We start from the raw sequence: 20,855 nt of genomic DNA on the forward strand, positions 1-20,855 counted from the left end.
CTTTATTGGTAGATCAGTCGAACCTTGCGTCCCGCACCGCGCCCTCATTCCGCTTGCTCCCAAAAGTACGCTTGCGTACAGTGGAAAGTTATATTATTAAAGTCTATCGTTATTAATCGTTAAGTTATTTGTTATATTACTTGTGGACTTTGTTGCCATTGCTATTTGTTGAGTGTTTGTTGTTTTTTTATAAAACATACACTATGCCGCGACAAACCGGTGTAGTATTCAAACGAAAGGGTAGAAAATTTGTGTACGACGTATATTGCTTCATTATAAAACAGGGGAAGAATGATATGGAAAAATTAAAACAGACTTCGGAAGTAACAAAACCATCAGTGAGGACTGTTAGGTGCATTATTAAGGAAGCTAAAGGCTCTGGCTTGCTCACCGTGTTTCGGACTCCGGGTAAGAAAAGATCAGGGAAGAAGAAAGTTACCGGAATGGATAGTTTCGTTCAATCTGTAAAAAAAAAAAAAATCATAATAACTACATAACAAGCACCGAAACTCCGTACCGTAGAAAGGCTTTGAAAATTTTAAAGAAGATATAAATTTTAATGGCTCGGAATGAAGCTTACGACGTATTATGAAAGAGCTAGGCTTTAGATGGAAAAAAAGAACAGAAAATAATCGGAAGCTGGTAATTGAAAAAAGTAACATTCGATTACTACGAATCGAATATCTTCAAAAAATAATTAATTATAGACAAAAAAGAAGACCGAATTGACCGAGTTGTAAACTACACCGATGAGCCCTATGTCGACTAATCACGATGATAGCGACTCGGGTGATGAAAACAGTGATGATGATGATGGTCAAGATTATGATAACGAAAAAAATACAAATACCAGCTTCGCTTCAACTGAACCAAGACCTGGCAACAGCTCTAGTTTTGACTTAATAGAAGGAATATCTATTTTACCCCAAGATTAAATTATTACAATTATTAACCTACATTTTTTGTTGATGTTCTAATAAATATATAAAAAAATACATATGTTGATTTTAATAATTTAATTGCATTATGACGCAGAGTATATAATGTTTTTGCACGTGAGTGTACCATGCGCAAACTTACCCCCACTACGTCAACAAATGCTCAAGAAGTTTGCCGGCTATTATACAAGCCATTCTTCAGTTTTTACAAATTATAAGCTTTTGTTCCGTTCATTCAGTTTCTTCCCTTAACTACAGTCTGAAACGCTACGCTCTTACTTGGTACGATAGCAGAGCAAATCCTCGTTATGGCCGTACTAAATTCGAAAACCTATATATGTCGTGTGCTTATAGGTAGCGATATTACTGGCCGTTTTCCAATTACAGCACAAGAGCGCATTATGCGGCATAATGCTCAACTAAGCTTCAGCATAATTCGGCATTGTGCGTCACTGAGTCGCATTATGCTCTGTAATTGGAAAACTACCATTAAGTAATGGTTAATTATGCTGAAGCTTAGTTGAGCATTATGCCGCACAATGCGCTCTTGTGCTGTAATTGGAAAACGGCCACTGACTCCACTATATTTGACATTCGAGACCATATTATGTGTATAATCTATGTTCGAGACTGCCGCCAGGCGCCATGTTTATTTCTTTTCCGTCACTTCTTTGCCGCGGTAAGAAATTTGTAGGTTAAATTAATCTAAGCGTCTAATATCCATAGAATTACTTAAAACAAAAACCGCAATTAATACTTAAGACATTATTGTAAATTTCGAGTTCGTTCAATGACAATTAAATTAATTTCAGAATAAGTGTTGTGCAGTGATAACATAGAACACGGCGGCAGCGGCATAGTTATACTGAAAATGGGCAAAAAAGTAAGAGAATACAAGTCGGGAGACTTTATATTTGCTAAAGTTAAAGGATATCCAGCATGGCCAGCTCGGGTGAGTGATGATTGTTGTCATAAACGATTTCAAATCAGAAGCTTGCACTTTCAATAACATTACATAAAATTATCTGGTGGTAGGTAAGCGCGGGAAGACATATTGAACTGACGCTTCGACTCTTACCAAGGCTTTTTATGCAAATAACTCTCAAAAATACGTATACATTAACTAGCAATATATCTCTCAGAAAACAAACTAAATCCAGTATCTATTTTAAAAAAATATTATGCTTATTTGTTTAAAAAATCTGTTTCTATTAGAATCTTATTTTTGTCAATTGCATTTCAGGTACAAAGATTGAATGGAAAGAAATATTTTGTGTATTTCTATGGCACTGGTGAAATGTAAGTCTCTAAAAGCAAATAAAACCATTTTAATATGAATTGTAATACTAAGAACAATAACAATAATTTGCCACATCAAATTTTCAGTGCAAATCTACCACCAAACATGATATTCGATTATGCAGAAAACAAGGACAAATTCTTAACTAAAACTGTTAAAAGGAGGGATTTCAATGACGGTGTGAAGCAGATAGAACATGATTTTGCTAATAATGTACCTTTAGAACAAGTTGTTGGATTATCTATTGGGGTAAGCTGCAAAAAGTAATCAAAAATTCTGTAAATATAGGTCTGTATTTGAAGTGAAGAAGCAAAATAGTACCTGTATAGTTTTGCATTACAATATGTCGCTGAAAAGAAAGCTACACTTTCAGGAAATCATTAAAACATAATACAAAAATAAATTTTCTCGAATCATTGCTGTGCATTTTGCTCTCTAAACAATTTAATCAATTTTGTTGTACTTTATCAATGAGAAAATAAAGATTAATAAAACTATATTGATATGTAAAATATTGTTTAAAGAGCTCTAAGACTTAGTGTGCTAAAAATATTTTTTGAGAAAAATTACTCCATTATTAGCTAAATAAATTTCCATGCAGGAATCTCCAAATCCAAATGTTACAGCAAATGACACAACAGCCAATGACACTCTAGACGAAACCAATGCTGATACAACAGCAGCTGATGAAACTGTAGCTGATGAGGTATGTTTTTCTTTGCATTATTCACAGACAGCCAAATGAATATATTAAATTGGTAAAACTTTTAAAAATCTTAAAGATGTATGATGATTTAAATTATTTCAGACATCTAACACACTAAATAATGATACTGCCGTAGAAGATTCGGATGATACTGGGGCCCTTGTGATCGATGAAGGAAAAGTATGTGTGACAATCAGAAAATTTTCATTTTTATACTAATCTAATATACAGGACTTTAGTCATAAAATAATCTTTCAATAAATTCAAAGCTGGTAATATTGATTTTTCTCCGTATCAAAAGATTATAAATACCATGAATACATATAGAAGAGGTATTTGTGGAAATGACAAAAGTAACCTTTTATAATTGCTAATGAGCCTGACTTCTTAAATATTCAGCGTACCTACTTTGAAAAACCTAGTGTGACTCGGATTATTGAATTTTATGATACTGCTGTAGGTAACAAGACTAGAGCACTGAACCTGTAGTTTGAGATTATGTATAATCAAATTTTTTAAAGCTAAGAAGGGTGAAAACTCACGAGACCTCACAAGGTTATTAGTAGGCGGGTACCAATTTTTCTAATGAAATACGTTCTTAACAAATGTTCATGATTGACTTCCACAGTGAAGGAATAACATCGTGTAATAAAAATCAAACCCGCAAAATTGTAATTTGCGTAATTACTGGTGGTAGAACCACTTGTGAGTCCGTACGGGTAGGTACCACCGCCCCGCCTATTTCTGCCGTGAAGCAGTAATGCGTTTCGGTTTGAAGGGTGGGGCAGCCGTTGTGACAATACTGAGACCTTAGAACTATATCTCAAGGTGTATGGCGCATTTACGTTGTGGATGTCTATGGGCTCCAGTAACCAGGTGGGCTGTGAGCTCGTCCACACATCTAAGCAATAAAAAAATAATAATACCACGAGTAATTACGCAAATTATATTTTTGCAGGTTTGGTTTTTATTACACGATTTTATTATTCTTTAGTATGGAACTCATTCATGAATATGTATTAAATACGTATTTAATCAAAAATTTAATACCACTACTGCTTAATTTTTTTTTAAAAGTAAATTGAAGCAATGAATTCACTTGTATTCGTAATAATTTTTCATTTACTCATAACTAGGTAATTGATGTTATCCACAAGTCATATGGATGAGTTTGCAATTTGTGATGACCATAACTAGTATTATTAGCCATTGTTATTAAACTGTTAACTATTATTCTATTTTGGCAGTGTAAAATTATAACAAAATTATTTTCAACAGCCAAAAGGCAGAAAATCCAAAGCAGAATCCGTGAAAACCCCTGCCAAACCAGTCAAAGAGCCAAAGACACCTCGAGGTAAGGCCAAAAGGGATGAATCAAGAGAAGATGATCAGGATGAAAAGAAAGAGGAAGAGCTGGTCAGCAGGAGCGGCAGGAAGATACGTCCAAAAAGGTAACAATCAGATAACAAAGCTATAGTATTATAAGAAGAAGTCGTCGTGGCCTAAAGGATAAGATGTTCAGTGCATTCATATCGAGCGATGCACCGGTGTTCGAATCCCGCAGGCGGGTACCAATTTTTCCAATTAAATACGTACTTAACAAATGTTGACGATTGACTTCGATGGCGAAGGAATAACATCGTGTAATAAAAGTCAAATCCGAGAAATTGTAATTTGTTTAGTTACTGGTGGTAGGACTTCTTGTGAGTCCGCACGGGTAGGTTCCACCACCCTGCCTATTTCTGCCGTGAAGCAGTAATGCGTTTCGGTTTGAAGGGCGGGGCAGCCGTTGTACTGTTAAAAGTGAGACCTTAGAACTCATGTCTCAAGGTGGGTGGCGCATTTACGTTGTAGATGTCTGTGGGCTCCAGTAACCACTCAACACCAGGTGGGCTTTGGGCTCGTCTACCCATCTAAGCAAAAAAAAGGCCTATTTAGTTTTATTTTTGTTTAGTTTTGAATCGGATTGAAACATCGCAGAAGTTTTAAATACTTAAACTTTTGTTTAACACATCCGTATATTATATATTGTTTCTTACCGAACCGTGGTGGTTGAGAACCAAACTACGGTAACGATTGTCACAAACATTTTATTATTTGTTTTTTCTTCTTCCCCGGCCTTTACTTTTACTTGTCTGTCTAGTGAGTTTATAGGAATTGCGACCATCCTGATGTCTCTTTTGTAAGCTGTTTGAGGCCTTCCGTTTGTTTAAATAAGATGAGAATATTGTGATATGTCAATGTTCCATAGACAAAGTTATTATTTATTGTATTTTTGCAGCAAACGAGAAGGACATCATTGTAAATAAGCTACTAGGAAAATTGACTAATTACTAGATGATGAATGCTTTTTTTTTTCTTGATAACGCCATCTTGTGGTGTCTTTAAAGCAGTTAGTTGCTCTGAATTAAGAAAAATAGTATTATTATTCGCCAATAGATGTCGGGAAGAGTCGATAAAGTTGATTATTGAAAACACGAATAAAACAACATTTTCTGAAAATAAAATCGTAGCTAGATCGATTTATCGCCCCCGAAATCCTCTGTACACTAAGTTTTATGAAAATCGTTGGAGCCGTTTCCGAGATTCAGATTATATAAATATGTATATACATATATTATTATTTAAGTACAAGAATTACTCGTTTAAAGGTATAAGATTGTTTTAAAACATCTTTTGCAGATACATAGATGAGCAGACTGAAGATAACGCAACGCTACCGTCTCCCGCTCCGAAGAAACGTCGCGGCGCTTCACCGCCCTTAGAAAAAGAAAAAGACAAAACCGAAAAAGATAAAAACATTAAGCATTTCAATGCCGTGCCGCAAGTAAGTTTAATTTTTAAACTTAGCTGTACCTAGTAAGTTTAAGTTAAAATTACGATAATATTATTTCAAGTGAAGGGATACATCCAGCTTATTTTTATACTGTCTTGGTCTTGTCAAGAATATTGACATTAATAACTTGAAAGTAAGTCATGATAAATTCGTACGTGCGTCAATTCAAATAGTTTAAAAAGAAAATCATTTACGACAACAATGAACTTTAATGCCTTTAAGTAAAATGTATTAAAATAATTAATAAAATCTCGCGTTGCCGATGATAGACGGTCTTAATTGCTGTACAAGTTCTGTGGGCCCATAGGTACACAAGATATTTAAAAAAACAAGTGTGCAATTCACATGTAGTCAATTCGAAAACATTCAGAAGTATTTGTTATTTTATCACAGGCTAAATCTCAAAGATGTCGTGATCGTATTTCAATTCGCAACAGTGCTAAAGATGATTCCATGTTTTATATGTAGATAACTAATGTTATCTTTGGTTTCAGTCCGAGTTGGAGGATTTGAAAGAACCTTTCAAACCAGGTTAGTTGATTTTATTATATAATTAAAAAAGGAAATAATGTATTATATACACTCACGACGTAACAGTGAGCACACATTGTGAGTAATTTATGTTATTACATAAATACAATAATTGTGAGGTACTGCTATGAATTGACCTAAGAATGAAGATCCTATTGGAATATCTAATTATCATCTAATATAATTTTTTTTAAACTGAAGTTTAATTTGCAACTAAAATCGTACTGCTTATTAAAAAAATTAGTTTAAAAATAATATTAAATACAGATGAATTAAATCTTGCGTCTTGAATAAATTGCATGATGATGTAATTGAAGATTATTAAGTAAGACCTTTTTGATCAAAAACCCTTTGCGCGTTTACATATTTTTAAGCTGTTCGATTTACAAATTTGACATGTAAACGCGAAAATATACCGCCTAATTAGAATATTCGCGCCATTATTTTATAAAAAAATGAACAATGTTTCACAAGAAAGTCTTCTTTTCGATTTCGACAACGATATATTAAGTCAATATGATGATAATTTCGCACTAGATACGTGCTTAAATGACTACGAACGTGAAATTACTGACAGAAGTTCACAAAAAGACGAAAACGCCAGTGAGTACGAATTTTAATGGTATTAAAATTAATGTTTTTCGTTTACAAATTGAAATTAAATACCGTTCCAAATTTAAATTATTATTTGACGATGACGCGTTGTTATGGATGATAATATATTAGATCAAAATAATAAGTTTTTTTTTCTATTTATAGATAATGCGAATACATATTTTATTTTTCGTTTCAATAAAAGCTACTTACCTTTATTCCAGAATGTATAGTAACAAAAACAATAAGTTCTATAAAAACAATTAAAGGACAAGATGCACAGGTTAATAATAATAACATAGCACCAAAATTCGGAAAACACATGAAAACATCTGCAAAGCGCAAAAAATTTATTCCTCCAACGAAATGTAAAAAAATACAGAATAATGATGATGGTACAACTATTGGATCAAATGTTTGTGTCGCTAACAAATGTGTTGATGACACATTTTATGCAACACATCAACCGAGTTTAAATGTAGAATCTCAGAATGACCAACTTGACAAAATGAACGAAGTAACCACTAATGTTTTAGTCGAGTCCAGTATTCCAAGTGATTGTTCTCTAAGCAATTGTTTTACTAATGAGTATTTTCATACCCACAATGCTACCGGACAAGCTTGCAATCTTAACATAGAAGATAGTTTGCTTCTAAAGCATAAGACCCATTGCACTCAGAGTTGTGGAAACGTTAAAGTTGTTAATGTGAACAGAAAAACGAAAACTGATTCATTAGGAGGTCTTATATTCAACTCCATAAATCTATTAAATGACAATAACCTAACACCGTGTGCGCTTACAAGAGAATCCTCTTCATCAACGGTTACAGGGTTGAGCAGAACCCAATCTACGACTTCAGTCATATCTCTGAAAACTTACAAAAATCTAGATGACCAAAGTTTCACTGTAAATCATGATATACCATCCGGTGCAGAGTATTTTGAACTATTTAACAACAGCCTTGTTAAGAAATTTTTTACACCAGTAGTGATGACGGTCAAATATGGTGACATTGGTTTTAATATGAAATATTCTGATTACATGAAGACCGCAGGTCCCATGGAACACGTAAATCCTGAAGTAAATGATACTATAAATAAAATAATTACTATGTACCCCGAGGAGAATAGAAAGCTACTTAGAAAATAAAATTTAAAAGTCGTTTGTTTTAAATAAAATATATTTAGTAATAAATAAATATAAAATATATAGTTTAATTTTCTATTTATTTAAAAATAAGTAAAAATGGTTGTAATGCTGTTAGACACAGATAACCCAATCACATGAAAGATCTGTTTATAACAATAATACAAATACAAAAATCAACAAGCAGGTGCTAGTTTTTTACTGGTAAGTTATTATTACCCTACCTATTTCTGCCGCTAAGAAGTGTATCTTAAGCTTAGGAAGCCACTTAAAATCAGATGAGTTCTGAGCTTGTTCATTCATCGTTAAATAAAGTCAGTGAAGCTAGATCAGTTTTCATTGGTTTATTGTAAATAAAATTTACAACATCACGGCAACAATAGCAATAACTATCCAATTTTTATTGCGGCATCAAGTGAGCGCTTATAAACAACCGCCCCCTGTGTCATTAACAATATAACGCCATCAGTAGGCTGCTAAACAAAGCATTACTTAAAAAAGTTGTAGCCCTAAAAGGTACATGTGCTAAGCTCCAATGTTGTATTTTTGAATACTACGGTGTTTGACGAGCGCTGTGACATGTCCTTCTTCAAACGAGGCTTGTGGAGAGTACTTAACGGTAGGCAGCGGTTTGGCTCTGGCCCTGGCATTGCTGAAGTCCATGGGCGACGGTAACCACTCATCATCAGGTGGGTCGTTTACCTACAAGAGCAATAAGAAAATAAAAGTTGTGGGGTGTTTTGTTACCTCATGTGTAAGTTTGACTACCTTGCCAGCAACTGCAAATAAATATGTTCCGGTCTTTTCTTATGCCTGTAGATTTCTCAGAAATAGGAAGTATATTATGATGTATATACAGTTCCTATTTAAAACTCGTAAAGGGAAAGTAATATTAATATCGTAAAATATTTTTTCGCATATCTTCTGTCAGTACTTCTGATATTTCTTATACACAATAAATAGTAGTCTCAATATCGTTTGCTATAATATTCAATACACACTAGTACACGTTTTATCCAAATAAATGTATATTGTAGTCTCTCTCTCTCTCTCTCTCTCTCTTCCCAGCTATTTATCCCACATGGTGGTGGGGTCAGCTTTCCTGACTTTACTCCTCCACTTCGCTCTGTCTTCGACATCCTCGTCAGCAACATTGCATTCTCTCTTGTCCTTCAGCACTACGTCCCTCCACCTTGTCTTGGGTCTACCTCTAGGTCTTCGACCGGGGAGGTCGAGCAGTAGCGCCAAATTTCCGACGTAGTCAGGTGGCTTCCTTTTCACGTGACCATAAATATATAAATGTATATTGTAGTATGGCCGTTTAAATATTATCATTAGTTTTTTATGTACCGATTAATGCGAATCAACCTTGGGACGTATCTATTGAAATATAAGTAACAAGCGCCCTGCTCCGGCTCCGCTCGGGTCTTTAACAAAAAATTTCAACGATATTTGACGTTTTTTTTTTGTTTAATAAAAGGACACTTATTGCGGCATAACTATAATAGTTAGACATATGCTGTCGCGACACTTTTTGTAAATAATAATGTGTTCTACAAAGTCGTAGTACATTATTTTATTCTATCATCAATAGTTTTCGCGGGCATGCGATGTAATTAATATTTTAATTTTTTTACATCTTGGGTTACATTATTGGAGTTTTAGTAAGGATCTCTATTTTTTTTTATAATAGATTATAGCCTGTCACTCAGGAATAGTGTAACTTCCAAACAGTGAAAGAACTTTTTAAATCGGTTCAATAGTTTCGCAGCCTATTCAATACAAACAAACAAACAAATCTTTCCTCTTTATAATTAGTATAGACGAGCTCCGTTTATTACAGACGATCCAGAGAAAGACAACATTCTTATCGCCTACCTGCCCAGCGGTCAATATGTCGGTATAAAACTATTCCAATCTCGACCAGTCAACTTCAAGAACGAGTCTAGTAAACTACAGTGGGACAAACAGGCGGCCACTAATGCTGTTACACTTAAATTGCAATTAGGTATGTTATTTTCAATTAATAAATAATCATCTTCTTTATAGATATTCTGTAAGTATTGTAAATCAAACCCGCAAATTTTCTGTAACTACTGGTGTACCACCACTTGTGAGTCCGATATTCTTTAAGTATTGTAAATCAAACCCGCAAATTTTCTGTAACTACTGGTGTACCACCACTTGTGAGTTCGCACGGGTAGGTACCACCGCCCTGCCTATTTCTGCCGTGAAGCAGTAATGCGTTTGGGTTAGAAGGGCAGCCGTTACAACTATACTGAGACCTTAGAACTCATATCTCAAGGTGGGTGGCTTTATTTACGTTGTAAATGCCCATGGGCTCCGGTAACCACTTCACACCAGGTGGGCTGTGAGCTCGTCCATCCATCTATGCAATAAGAAATAAAAATAACTAAAACGATGTCTCGGCTACTGTATATAAATAAGACCAACTAAACGGCTGGTAATGGCAGGGATAATATCTCGCGCTGCCCTAACAGCTTTGTGATAGCCTAGATTTGCAAATCGGCATCTGTGATGCTGCATTCAAACTAATTTAAACTGTTTTATTACTCTATACTTCTCCCTTACTCTGTTAGTTAAGTATAAGTCCAGTAACCTCTTTAGATCAAATTCTAAGTTTAAAAATAATTGTTCTGTTTATAGAGAGAGGACAGATAACATCTCAATCAGTGTTAGCGCAACTAGTTATGGATCTGAATCTTACTGATGAAGAAAAGGCAACTTTAGATAAGGAGCGTGAGACAGGTAAGATTTTAAATAACTAACATAAATAGTCTAACAAAACTGAACAGTGAGAGGTAAAACCTAAATTAAGGGATAGAACATAATTTTGCGATTTTTTCATTCCATCCCGTTTTAAGAAAATTTTAATGGATCATGACAAAAATTGAGACCTTCAGTGCAGAAATGGTGGCTAAAGGATCTAACCCACAATTTTTCATATTCGCTCTTATTTATTGCAATTTATTTAAAACATAATTAATGATGATGCAAAACCGGCCTATCCCTAGTTTCAACCATAGACAACGGATGGCTTTGTAAATATTATTTTTGCGCGTATTGTTTTTGCCTACGAAGCGGTGTAAAAGTAAATTCAAACCTCATTACTTCTATACTAACTATGGTAAGCTTAAGCGCTATAGGCCTCAATTTATGTATTTCATTATTAATTTTAATATGCATTAAAAGCAGCAAAAACTTTGTTATAATTGAAGACATAAGTGGATGAGGGGCTTAAGTACCATTTTAAAGATTTTTGAGTTTTTAATTGAATGAAGGTGTTATGTGCTTATAAACCATATTAGACCTTAAAACTCCGGCTTAAAGGCTATTTTTAGAAATTGCATGTGATGAAGGAATTATGTATGAAGAAAAAGTTCAAGTAACAAAAAGTTTGTTGCCCGTTTTCTCAAAATTAACAAATTGTATCATATCCCCTTTATCCACTCATGTCTTCAATTAATATGTAAAAAGACAAAATAAAGGAATGAATAATTTAGAATTATTTAAAAAAAATCTCATTATTTTGAGGTTTTAGGAATTAATAAAACTTGTAGAAGCTTGGATAAAAATACTAGTTTGTCTGCATCCTGTTTGTTTTTGTCAAACAATAAATGTCTAAATAACTTTACGTTACTTCCAGAAGAGAAAAAATCCCGCGTGCAATTCCTGAAGACAGAAATGAAGTTGATCGAATTAGATGCCAAGATTAAAACTTGTTTATGCTTAGAGAAGGCCGACACTGAACTGTGTCTTAAATTGCTCGACGAATTTATGGGTAAGTATCAATTCCATTTTTAATTGATTTTATCAGCCCACAGACGTCCACTGCTAGACGTAGGCCTGCCCCAAGCCTCGCCACAGAGACCGGTCCTGCGCTGCCTGCATATTAACAAACATTTATATTTAGTCACAGATCATCTCAATACATCAGTAAACCTGTAAAATTGGGTCCTTTATACTACTTTACTACACAGTTTTCTGTTCAAAGAAAAAGTTAAAATTTGTTAATATTGCACCAGTCCACTATTTATAGTGAAGGTAGGTAATGATTTTTTTTTATTGCCCTTGTAGGCAGACGAGCATACGGCTGACCTGATGGTGAGTGGTTATCGTCGCCCATGGACCTCAACAATGTCAGGGGCAGAGCCAAGCCGCTGCCTACCGTGATTGCAGTCTCATAACCCTAATACTAATGTGTTCAAGAAATAGGGGGCAGCTGCAGTGGCAGCTTGCAAGGAAAACATGCATAACTTAAAATTGCCACAAATGAATAAATGGTCATATTGTCTACACAAGTAGGAGCTGTAATAGTTTAAGGAATCCACTGTGTACACGTATCTTCGATAAATATAAATATGTATTAACATTTAATTTAATTACATAATACACATTTACATAAAATCTAAAAAGACACTATAATAAAAAAAACATATGTTTCTATAATTCACATTTATTTTCTTGCACACCAAGTCCTATAAATGTTGATTTCTTTCAATATCTCTTTATAATTTTATTCAGTTTTACTTACTTTAATCACAATGCTAAAGAAGATTCAATAATAGACATTCTTCATATAATAATTTTCAAACATAGCACTTTCTTTTGTGTTATGATTACTGAAAATATAAATGTGGTAAGAACAAGTGTAAACCCCAAACAACATATTAAGTTCGCAAATATGATCAGGATTAGGCCTCGACTCCATCCTATATTAATTATTTAATAATCGGTATATATATAAAAATGAATTGCTGTTCGTTAGTCTCGCTAAAATTCGAGAACGACTGGACCAATTTAGCTAATTTTGGTCTTGAATTATTCGTGGAAGGCCAGAGAAGGTTTAAAAGGTAGATAAATATGAAAATGCTCGGAATTAAATAAAAATAACAATTTTGTTTTTCCTTTGATGTGTCCCCCGTCGGGCGGATTCCTTTTGTTTGTTTTAAGTTTATTTTATACAAAAGTTTAGGTCTTTTATTTATCGATTGAGGCACTACGAAGTCTGCCGGGTCAGCTAATCGGTATATAAAATTTGTGTTACAGAATTAGAAGTGAAACCTCTAATGCTGCTGAAACACCCGACGTGCTTAGAAACCGTTAAACGCATGCGAGCGTACGTCGGAAACACTCCATCGTGGGATCTAAGTGAGAAAGATGCTTTGGAATTCAGTAAACAGGCTCATCTCATCAGGAAACAGGCCGATACACTCTACAAGACAATGAAGGTAAACCCTTACCTTATCTAATCTTTATTGTTTTGAACACACAATAGACGTATTTCCTGTGTTTTAGTACTGACATTTTGTTTTTATTCCAAATATCATTAAGGAATCATTTTGGTATAAGATACTAAGATAAGTTGTATAAAATAATGTAGTAATTAAAGTATGAAAAAGGATGACCAGATAGTTAGAACTTTCTCACTTCATTTCTACAATAATTCATGATGAATTTGTATATTAATGTCATTTGATTTAACAAAAAGAAATGCAGTTGCATTCTAAATTAGAAATAATTATAACACTTGCATGTACAATTTTTTATTTTAATATAAAAAATCTATTGTTTCTTGACAAAATTATGAATGAATGTATAGATAAAGCTAAATTAATAAATATATACATTAGTCATTAAGGTGTTCATACAATTTAGTTCAAATGTTTGTACATCCTGACATCCTCATTCCTGACATTGCACCATTAATGTTGATAAAAAGGTTACGCCAGAGTTGGCTCACGCCAGAGTTGGCTCAACAGACAGCTTATTTCAAATAGCCATGAAAATAATGATTGTATTATGCACTGAAAAATGTGAATGGATGTCAGCAAAAGGGTGACTATAGATGTCAAGGCTGAAACAAGAAGGCTATTGAAAGGTGACCCTATCCCTGTTTTTGGAACGGTAGTCATTGACAAACAGTAATTGAGGATCTCTTAAGTCTAAGCAGTCTCTGTACCAAAATAAGGGACATATTAAAAGATAATGATTAAATAAAACTTATTATTTTTCACAGGACCTATTCACCGTTCCAGACGGTTTATCATTCTGGGAGTTCTTCTCGGCTAGAGTCGTACACTTTAAAAAGATAACGGCAAAGCTGACATCGGATGAGCTCCTAGAAATGGTGCACGAACCACTTGGTATGAAACTACCTTCATATATTGGCAATTTGAATTTTTTTATTGCTAAGATGGGTGGACAAGCTCACAGTTGACCTGGTCTTAAGTAGTCGTTGGAGCTCACAGGAATCAACCATTTAAATGTCATAACCCACCTTGAGATATGAGTTCTAAGTCTCCGTTTTAAGTACAACGGCTGTCCCTTACCCGTCCTTTAAACCGAAATGCATTACTTCGTCTTGACAGAAAAAGGCAGGGTAGTGGTGCTTACCCATGCGGGCTCACAAGACTTCCTACCATCAATAATTACACAAATTATCATTTTGCCAAGTTTTTTTTTTATTACACAATGTTATTCCTTTAGTGTGAGACTTATTCGTGAACGTTTATTAAATATCTTATTGTTTTAAAAAAAACATAGTTGTCCATTGTAATGAGTGTTGGTACTGTGATTATACTGTTTTCTTTTGTCATAGGTAAAAATTCATGACTAACAGTTTTTATCATATACAAAATGGTTTACAACAAGTGTTTTTCTTCCTTTTAAATTAGAATTGTCAACACCTTCACCGCAGTCAATGCAGTCCGCTATAGAAGCTGCAAATGATGAGGACACATCAGTCACTGAAGCTATCGAAGAAAACAACGTTGAAAAGAAGAAAACTACGCCCAGTATGTATTTATTGTCATTTTTTATTGCTTTTGTGTAGAGGCGAGCATACGGCTCACCTCATGGTTGGTGGTAACCGTCGCTCATACCCGTCAGCAATGACAGACGAACAACCAAGTTGCTGCTAAGGACTTAAACCCTGTTTAAAGAAGATTTACTGTAGTACGTTGGAAACACTGTGATGGGCGAAGTTCATTATAAAGTCAGATTGCATATCATTATGTCAAAAAAATCTCTAGAATCACTGAAGGAATGCAGTAATTGTAGGTATTATGTAAGTAATTGTATTATATATAAATGTATTCAAATCTTAGCTGTATATTTTTTTTATTTTTGATGTTAATGCACTGTCGATTGCACCTATAATTGAGGTGACATCTGCCATGAACTTTTGTCAATTTGTCAATGTTTTGTATTGATGATCACTTTGTTGGTGCGACTTAATAAATAAATAAATAAATAAGTATCAGGTATTTTGTAAGTATTAGTTATTATGTAAATATTAGGTATTTCATACCTCCCTTATATTAAGTACCTTTACTTCTTCAGCAGGCATATCATACGGTACTAAATACTGAGAATTATGAGTCCCTTGTAGAACCAGGAATTCCTAATAATCCATGAAACCAGGATAACTGACAAACCGAACAGCCTTCTTCTTGTATATCAATCGGAAGTATCGGGTATTTGGGAGCCCAGGCTCAATGATGTTAGCAGTATTTCACGCTAAGGTGAACCTGTGCTTTGTTCAACAAAAGTCCCATGTCCAGACGTCAAGTATCGCTTCCGCTCCATCCTAACATCTTTGATGTCTACATTACGTTACGCTTCAAATAATTCCAATTCTGAAGACCGTTAGAATCGTCGACCCTAAGAATCACAATATTTTCTTATCACGACAAAAGATCTTTTTGCAATGTAGACACATTTCTTATTGAAAGGGTTAACATAAATTAAAGTGATGCAAGCTTACATCGTTTCTTATGCATCCCGCTCCTAGAGAGATTGATGGCCGGTATATCGCATATAGTCCATGTCATCCTCATAGCAATGCTTGAGTTGATGGTGTGGAGGAGGTGATTTATTTTAACCTTGTCGTACGATCATTATCTTTATGTCATATCTTTGTTGAATTTGTTGCCTAATTATCATAATTTTACTGTTGAAAACATAAGTAGTCTGGAAAATGATTGATGGAAAAATTTGAGGATATGTATTGAAAACAAATTTTCTTTTTTCAAGCCAAACCCAAAAAGAACAAAGAATCAAACAATGCTACACCAAAGACTTTGGGCAAACGACAATCGTCTAGGAATAAACATGAAGATAAAGAGAAGGAGACGGAAAAAGAGAAAGAGAGAGAAATAGAGAAGGAGAAAGAAAAGGAAAACGACAAAGAAAATGAAAAAGAGCCACCGAAAGAAGCAGAACAGGAATCTGAACCTCAAGTTGAAAGTAACAAAGAAGTCGAGAGCAGTGATAAAGACAGTGAGAATGGAGAGCCAACTGTAGATAGTGAAGATAAAGAAGATGATCGAATGAAAGTTGACGAACAAAACGAGAAGAGTGAACAGGTTAATGATAAAGGTTAGTGTAACAGTAATACAGACAAGAGATAATAGATTTCTTAGTAGATACTTTCTTCCCGCTATACACCTAGTTAAATTTAATGTGTTGTGTTGCTCATCTACATATTAATACGTGAAGCAAAAACTTTGTACCCCTTTTTACGAAAATTGCGCGGACGGAGGAGTATGAAATTTCCCACACTTATAGAGAATATAGAGGAGTGCAGAATGTTTTTTTTTTTTTAATTATGCATAAAAAATCATTAAATCAATAAAGAAAACATTACACACACTATCATGTATTTGACCCAACACATATACTCTACATTTATTGTCAAACTTTTGTTATATTTGAAAGTCTGATCAAAATGAGAATAAATTAATATTGTTTGTCTTTAATACTATTTATCTATAGTGTACTTTTGGCGAAATCTGTGATTATATTAAAAAATTCTAATAATTTTTGACAATAGAACCATAATAATGTTTATGAAGAAAATTTCAATTAATTATAGTCGAATTTCGACTACTGCGGGACCACTAGTAATAAAATTATTAAACCTACACGGAAACAATCGTTTTGTCGACGAGCAAATCAGAACAAGTGTGAAAGATATAAAACATAACAGTTTTAATATCATAATTTCATTCGTATCTATTCTTCTGAAACTTTTTTGTATTAGTTTCAGATAGTGATAAGAATTCTAAAGAAGTTAAGGAAGATAAAGAACAAAAAGACGATAAAGAGAAAGAGAAGGCGAAGGAGACGACAAAAGATCAAAAGACGAAAGAAGACTCTGGCGAACCGAGAGCGAAGCGATCAAGAGAGGTTAGATAAAATGTTTATGTGAGTGCTAGAGTAGTGAAGATAGCGCGAGCATGTAAGAGCTTGTAAGTGATGCCAACTATAACACAATATATATAAAGCAAAAAATGACGACCAATGATATCATGTCATATCTCTGATCAATAAATCACGACAGTCGTCGTGGCCTAACGGATAAGACGTCCGGTGCATTCGTGTTGAGCGATGCACCGTTGTTCGAATCCCGCAGGCGGGTACCAATTTTTCAAATGAAATACGTACTCAACAAATGTTCACGATTGACTTCCACGGTGAAGGAATAACATCGTGTAATAAAAATGAAACCCGCAAAATTATAATTTGCGTAATTACTGGTGGTAGGACCTCTTGTGAGTCCTCGCGGGTAGGTACCACCACCCTGCCTATTTCTGCCGTGAAGCAGTAATGCGTTTCGGTTTGAAGGGTGGGGCAGCCGTCGTTACTATACTTGAGACCTTAGAACTTGTATCTCAAGGTGGGTGGCGCATTTACGTTGTGGATGTCTATGGGCTCCAGTAACCACTTAACATCAGGTGGGCTGTGAGCTCGTCCACCCATCTAAGCAATAAAAAAAAAAAAAAAAAAAGATGAAACTTAATTTTAGATTCTGTATGGAATTGTGTGTAGATTTTATTCTATCCTCAAGTATAAGACTAATTTAATAACAATTACTGAGTGAATATTTATTCTTAAATATGAGTCGTCTATTATCAAAGGTGGCAATCTGTGCATTTAGACAAAAAAATGTTATTGATATGTCAATACAGATTGATTTGAATATTATCGTCTCCTTCAAAGAATAAGGTTCAAAACCTGCATTAAATAAAGGTTAATACTTAACCTGTTATTTATCTAAGATGTCGTTCAGAAGAGTTTTGTGACTGCCAAAGGAATACAAAGTCAATAATTCGTTTTTCTGATCTACCAATAATTGTCCAAAAGTCACATTGCCGGCTTTGATAATAGTCGACTCATATATCCATATACATATATTAGAAGATATTAGTATGTTTAAAATCTCAATTTGAAAATTTTAAGAATGAATGCTCCAATCTCTTAATGCTCAATTTATTTTCGAAAAATTGAAGTCAACAACATTTGTATAATATTTTTTAATCATAACTCAGACTTTGCACATAGTGCCATCCGCTTATCACAGTATATATTATATTTTATTGCTAACCCCTAAATACAACTGATGAGTCACATTGTTTAGAATGTTTGTATCCCTCATTGAGTTTTTTACCGGAGAATTTACTGGTGGTAGGACCTCTTGCGCGGGTAGGTACCACCGCCCTGACTATTTCCATTATAAAGCAGCCATGCGTTTCGGTTTGAAGGGTGGGGCAGCCGTTGTAACTATACTTGAGACTAGAACTTATATCTCAAGGTGGGTGGCGAATTTACGTTGTAGATGTCTACGGGCTCCAGTAACCACTTAACACCAGGTGGGCTGTGAGCTCGTCCACCCATCTAAGCAATAAAAAAACAATAAAAACACTGATGTGTACCTACTTCAATACTTCTACCTACTAGTTCATTATGACACGAACACTAAAAATCACTTTATGAATTATAAATTTCAGAGTAAGAAGACTGAGGCTCCATCACCAAGGTCACCGGCGAAACGAAAGCCGAAATCTTAAAATTATCGATAATATAAACACACATATATTATTTTTATACAAATAAAAAACATTCACGTTACGTGATAATTTAGTTGGATATAAATATTAAAGAAAAAAAAATGTTATTAAGGACCGTGAAGAGTAATCTGAACGCAAAAGTTGAAGCCACAAGTCGGCTGTTCGGTGGTTGGACAACCCTTTTCATATATATACAATGCATGCACTTTAACTAATCGACTTCAGAAGCAGATGACTTATTGTCCTAGATGAGTGAGCGCAGGCGATGAGTTGCGATTCTATTCAAAGCGATTTACTAACACGTAACGTCTGACGATATGTCGTTGGTAATGGGAATGTAAACACCTCATTGGACCTTCATCGCAAAATTTACTGGTGGTAGGACCTCTTGTGAGTCCGCATGGTAGGTACCACCGCCCCGCCTCTTTCTGCCGTGAAGCAGTAATGCTGTAACTATACTGAGACCTTAGAACTTATATCTCAAGGTGTGTGGCGCATTTACATTGTAGATGTCTATGGGTTCCAGTAACCACTTAACACCAGGTGGGCTGTGAGCTCGTCCACACACCTAGGCAATAAAAATAAAAATATATATATTTATATAATTGAATAAACGCGTCAATGTGGTTGGTACACATGAAGGTTTTACTTCGCTTTTGTCGCTCACAAACAAACTCCATCGGAATTTGTTGGACGCAATGAGTTAACGTTTCTATTTACTGAAATGAAAACCCTATATAGGTAGTGTCTAGTATTTAAAAATAAACTTTGAAAGTACAATTATTGTATGGAAGCAAGTAAATTAAAAAAACAAAGCAGCATCTTGTGTTCATTAATGTTAATGACATTAAAGAAATGCATAATTTACATAATGACTATATTAAATCTACTATTTTCTATAGTAGACATTATTATGACACAAAGTAATATAATAATATATAGAAAGAAAGAAAAAATCGTATTTGATATTACAAGCTCTGTATGTATCAACATGTTTTAAATACTAAAGTGAAATGCCTGCAATTATTATAATCTATGTTAAAATAAAATATAATTTGAGATGCATTGAATCTTTAACGACTTTATGAAGCGTCATTCAAATTATAGACTAGTATTTAATTGAGGTGACAGATAAAAACAACTCAGGACGATGTTGGAAGTATAAAAAATATACATTCATGATGGATTTTATTGTATTTTCCCCCGCAATATCAAAATGTAACAAATTATATTTTATTATTTTTAAATTACAACTGTTGACGCGAAACGCAAGCTTCGTAGATTTAAATTAAATATACTAATGAAACAAATTTTATCATTTTTTTTAGGTTATATTTTTTTTTATTATACTGTACTGCATTTATGTAACGAGATTGTTTTTTTTTTATTATTATTTTAATATATATTTATAGATAAAACATTCCTGTAACCATTTCAAATATAAGTGGAAATAGTTTCGTTCAAAGATCGATATTCGAGTCGATTAGTTTTAAAGGCGGCTGGGACAGCGGAAGTTATATTTTGCATTGGCCGAATGGGTCAAATATATACATACAAAACGGTTAAAGTAAATTTACATATTATTAACTTTGAAGAAAGCAAGCTTACTACTTCTTTTTGTAAAATTACTACGCCTTTGAAATTATTCCCAAATCAACATCAGTAATTACTCCTCTGTAAAATTCAAACAAAAATAAATATTCATATTTTTAAGCAGTGCTCTACAGTAGATCGTATAGACCTTTATCGATTAGGTTTAGTTAGTGTTTATAAAACTCATTGTAAATATTTTATAATAAACTTCTTATACCTACTGAGTTGGTTTTTGTAGTTCATAGAATTTATATGAGTAATTGTTTTTATTGTACTTTTAATCTCAACAATGTCGATGGTGATATAATCTATACTAATATTATAAAGAGGAAAGGT

The 20,855-nt window shown here is 33.9% G+C and overlaps 2 protein-coding genes across 3 annotated transcripts; both read left to right on the top strand.

Annotated features, from left to right (window-relative positions):
- The first annotated feature begins 1,512 nt into the window (after positions 1-1,512).
- On the top strand, positions 1,513-20,743 carry LOC114245682 (uncharacterized). 2 transcript variants are annotated; one of them, XM_028177941.2, is made up of 18 exons: positions 1,513-1,617; positions 1,751-1,890; positions 2,182-2,237; positions 2,325-2,487; positions 2,840-2,944; positions 3,047-3,124; positions 4,223-4,395; positions 5,627-5,771; positions 6,275-6,311; positions 9,896-10,060; positions 10,720-10,821; positions 11,720-11,854; positions 13,123-13,304; positions 14,093-14,219; positions 14,751-14,870; positions 16,111-16,455; positions 17,120-17,283; positions 18,867-20,743. In XM_028177941.2, the coding sequence occupies exons 2-17, from the start codon at positions 1,810-1,812 to the stop codon at positions 17,272-17,274; spliced, it is 2,169 nt and encodes a 722-aa protein (XP_028033742.2). In that variant the 5' UTR covers positions 1,513-1,617; positions 1,751-1,809; the 3' UTR covers positions 17,275-17,283; positions 18,867-20,743. The 2 variants fall into 2 exon arrangements, with proteins under 2 accessions (XP_028033742.2, XP_028033741.2); XM_028177940.2 differs by having other exon boundaries at positions 17,120-17,265.
- LOC149503419 (uncharacterized) lies at positions 6,448-8,909 on the top strand. Its single transcript, XM_089736052.1, has 2 exons — positions 6,448-6,914; positions 7,130-8,909. The coding sequence occupies exons 1-2, from the start codon at positions 6,767-6,769 to the stop codon at positions 8,053-8,055; spliced, it is 1,074 nt and encodes a 357-aa protein (XP_089592178.1). The 5' UTR covers positions 6,448-6,766; the 3' UTR covers positions 8,056-8,909.
- Positions 20,744-20,855: the final 112 nt, after the last annotated feature.

The sequence above is a fragment of the Bombyx mandarina genome, chromosome 02, assembly GCF_030267445.1.
Source record: "Bombyx mandarina strain Sakado chromosome 02, ASM3026744v2".
NCBI lineage: Eukaryota > Metazoa > Arthropoda > Insecta > Lepidoptera > Bombycidae > Bombyx > Bombyx mandarina.

Excerpts from the sequence above, each read along its gene's own strand:
- LOC114245682 (XM_028177940.2), top strand. The coding sequence starts at position 1,810 with ATGGGCAAAAAAGTAAGAGAATACAAGTCGGGAGACTTTATATTTGCT. Across the intron at positions 11,855-13,122 it reads ATTGCTCGACGAATTTATGG|AATTAGAAGTGAAACCTCTA; the intron begins GTAAGTATCAAT and ends TTTGTGTTACAG. Across the intron at positions 16,456-17,119 it reads TGAACAGGTTAATGATAAAG|TTTCAGATAGTGATAAGAAT; the intron begins GTTAGTGTAACA and ends TTTTTGTATTAG.
- LOC149503419 (XM_089736052.1), top strand. The coding sequence starts at position 6,767 with ATGAACAATGTTTCACAAGAAAGTCTTCTTTTCGATTTCGACAACGAT. Across the intron at positions 6,915-7,129 it reads ACAAAAAGACGAAAACGCCA|AATGTATAGTAACAAAAACA; the intron begins GTGAGTACGAAT and ends CCTTTATTCCAG.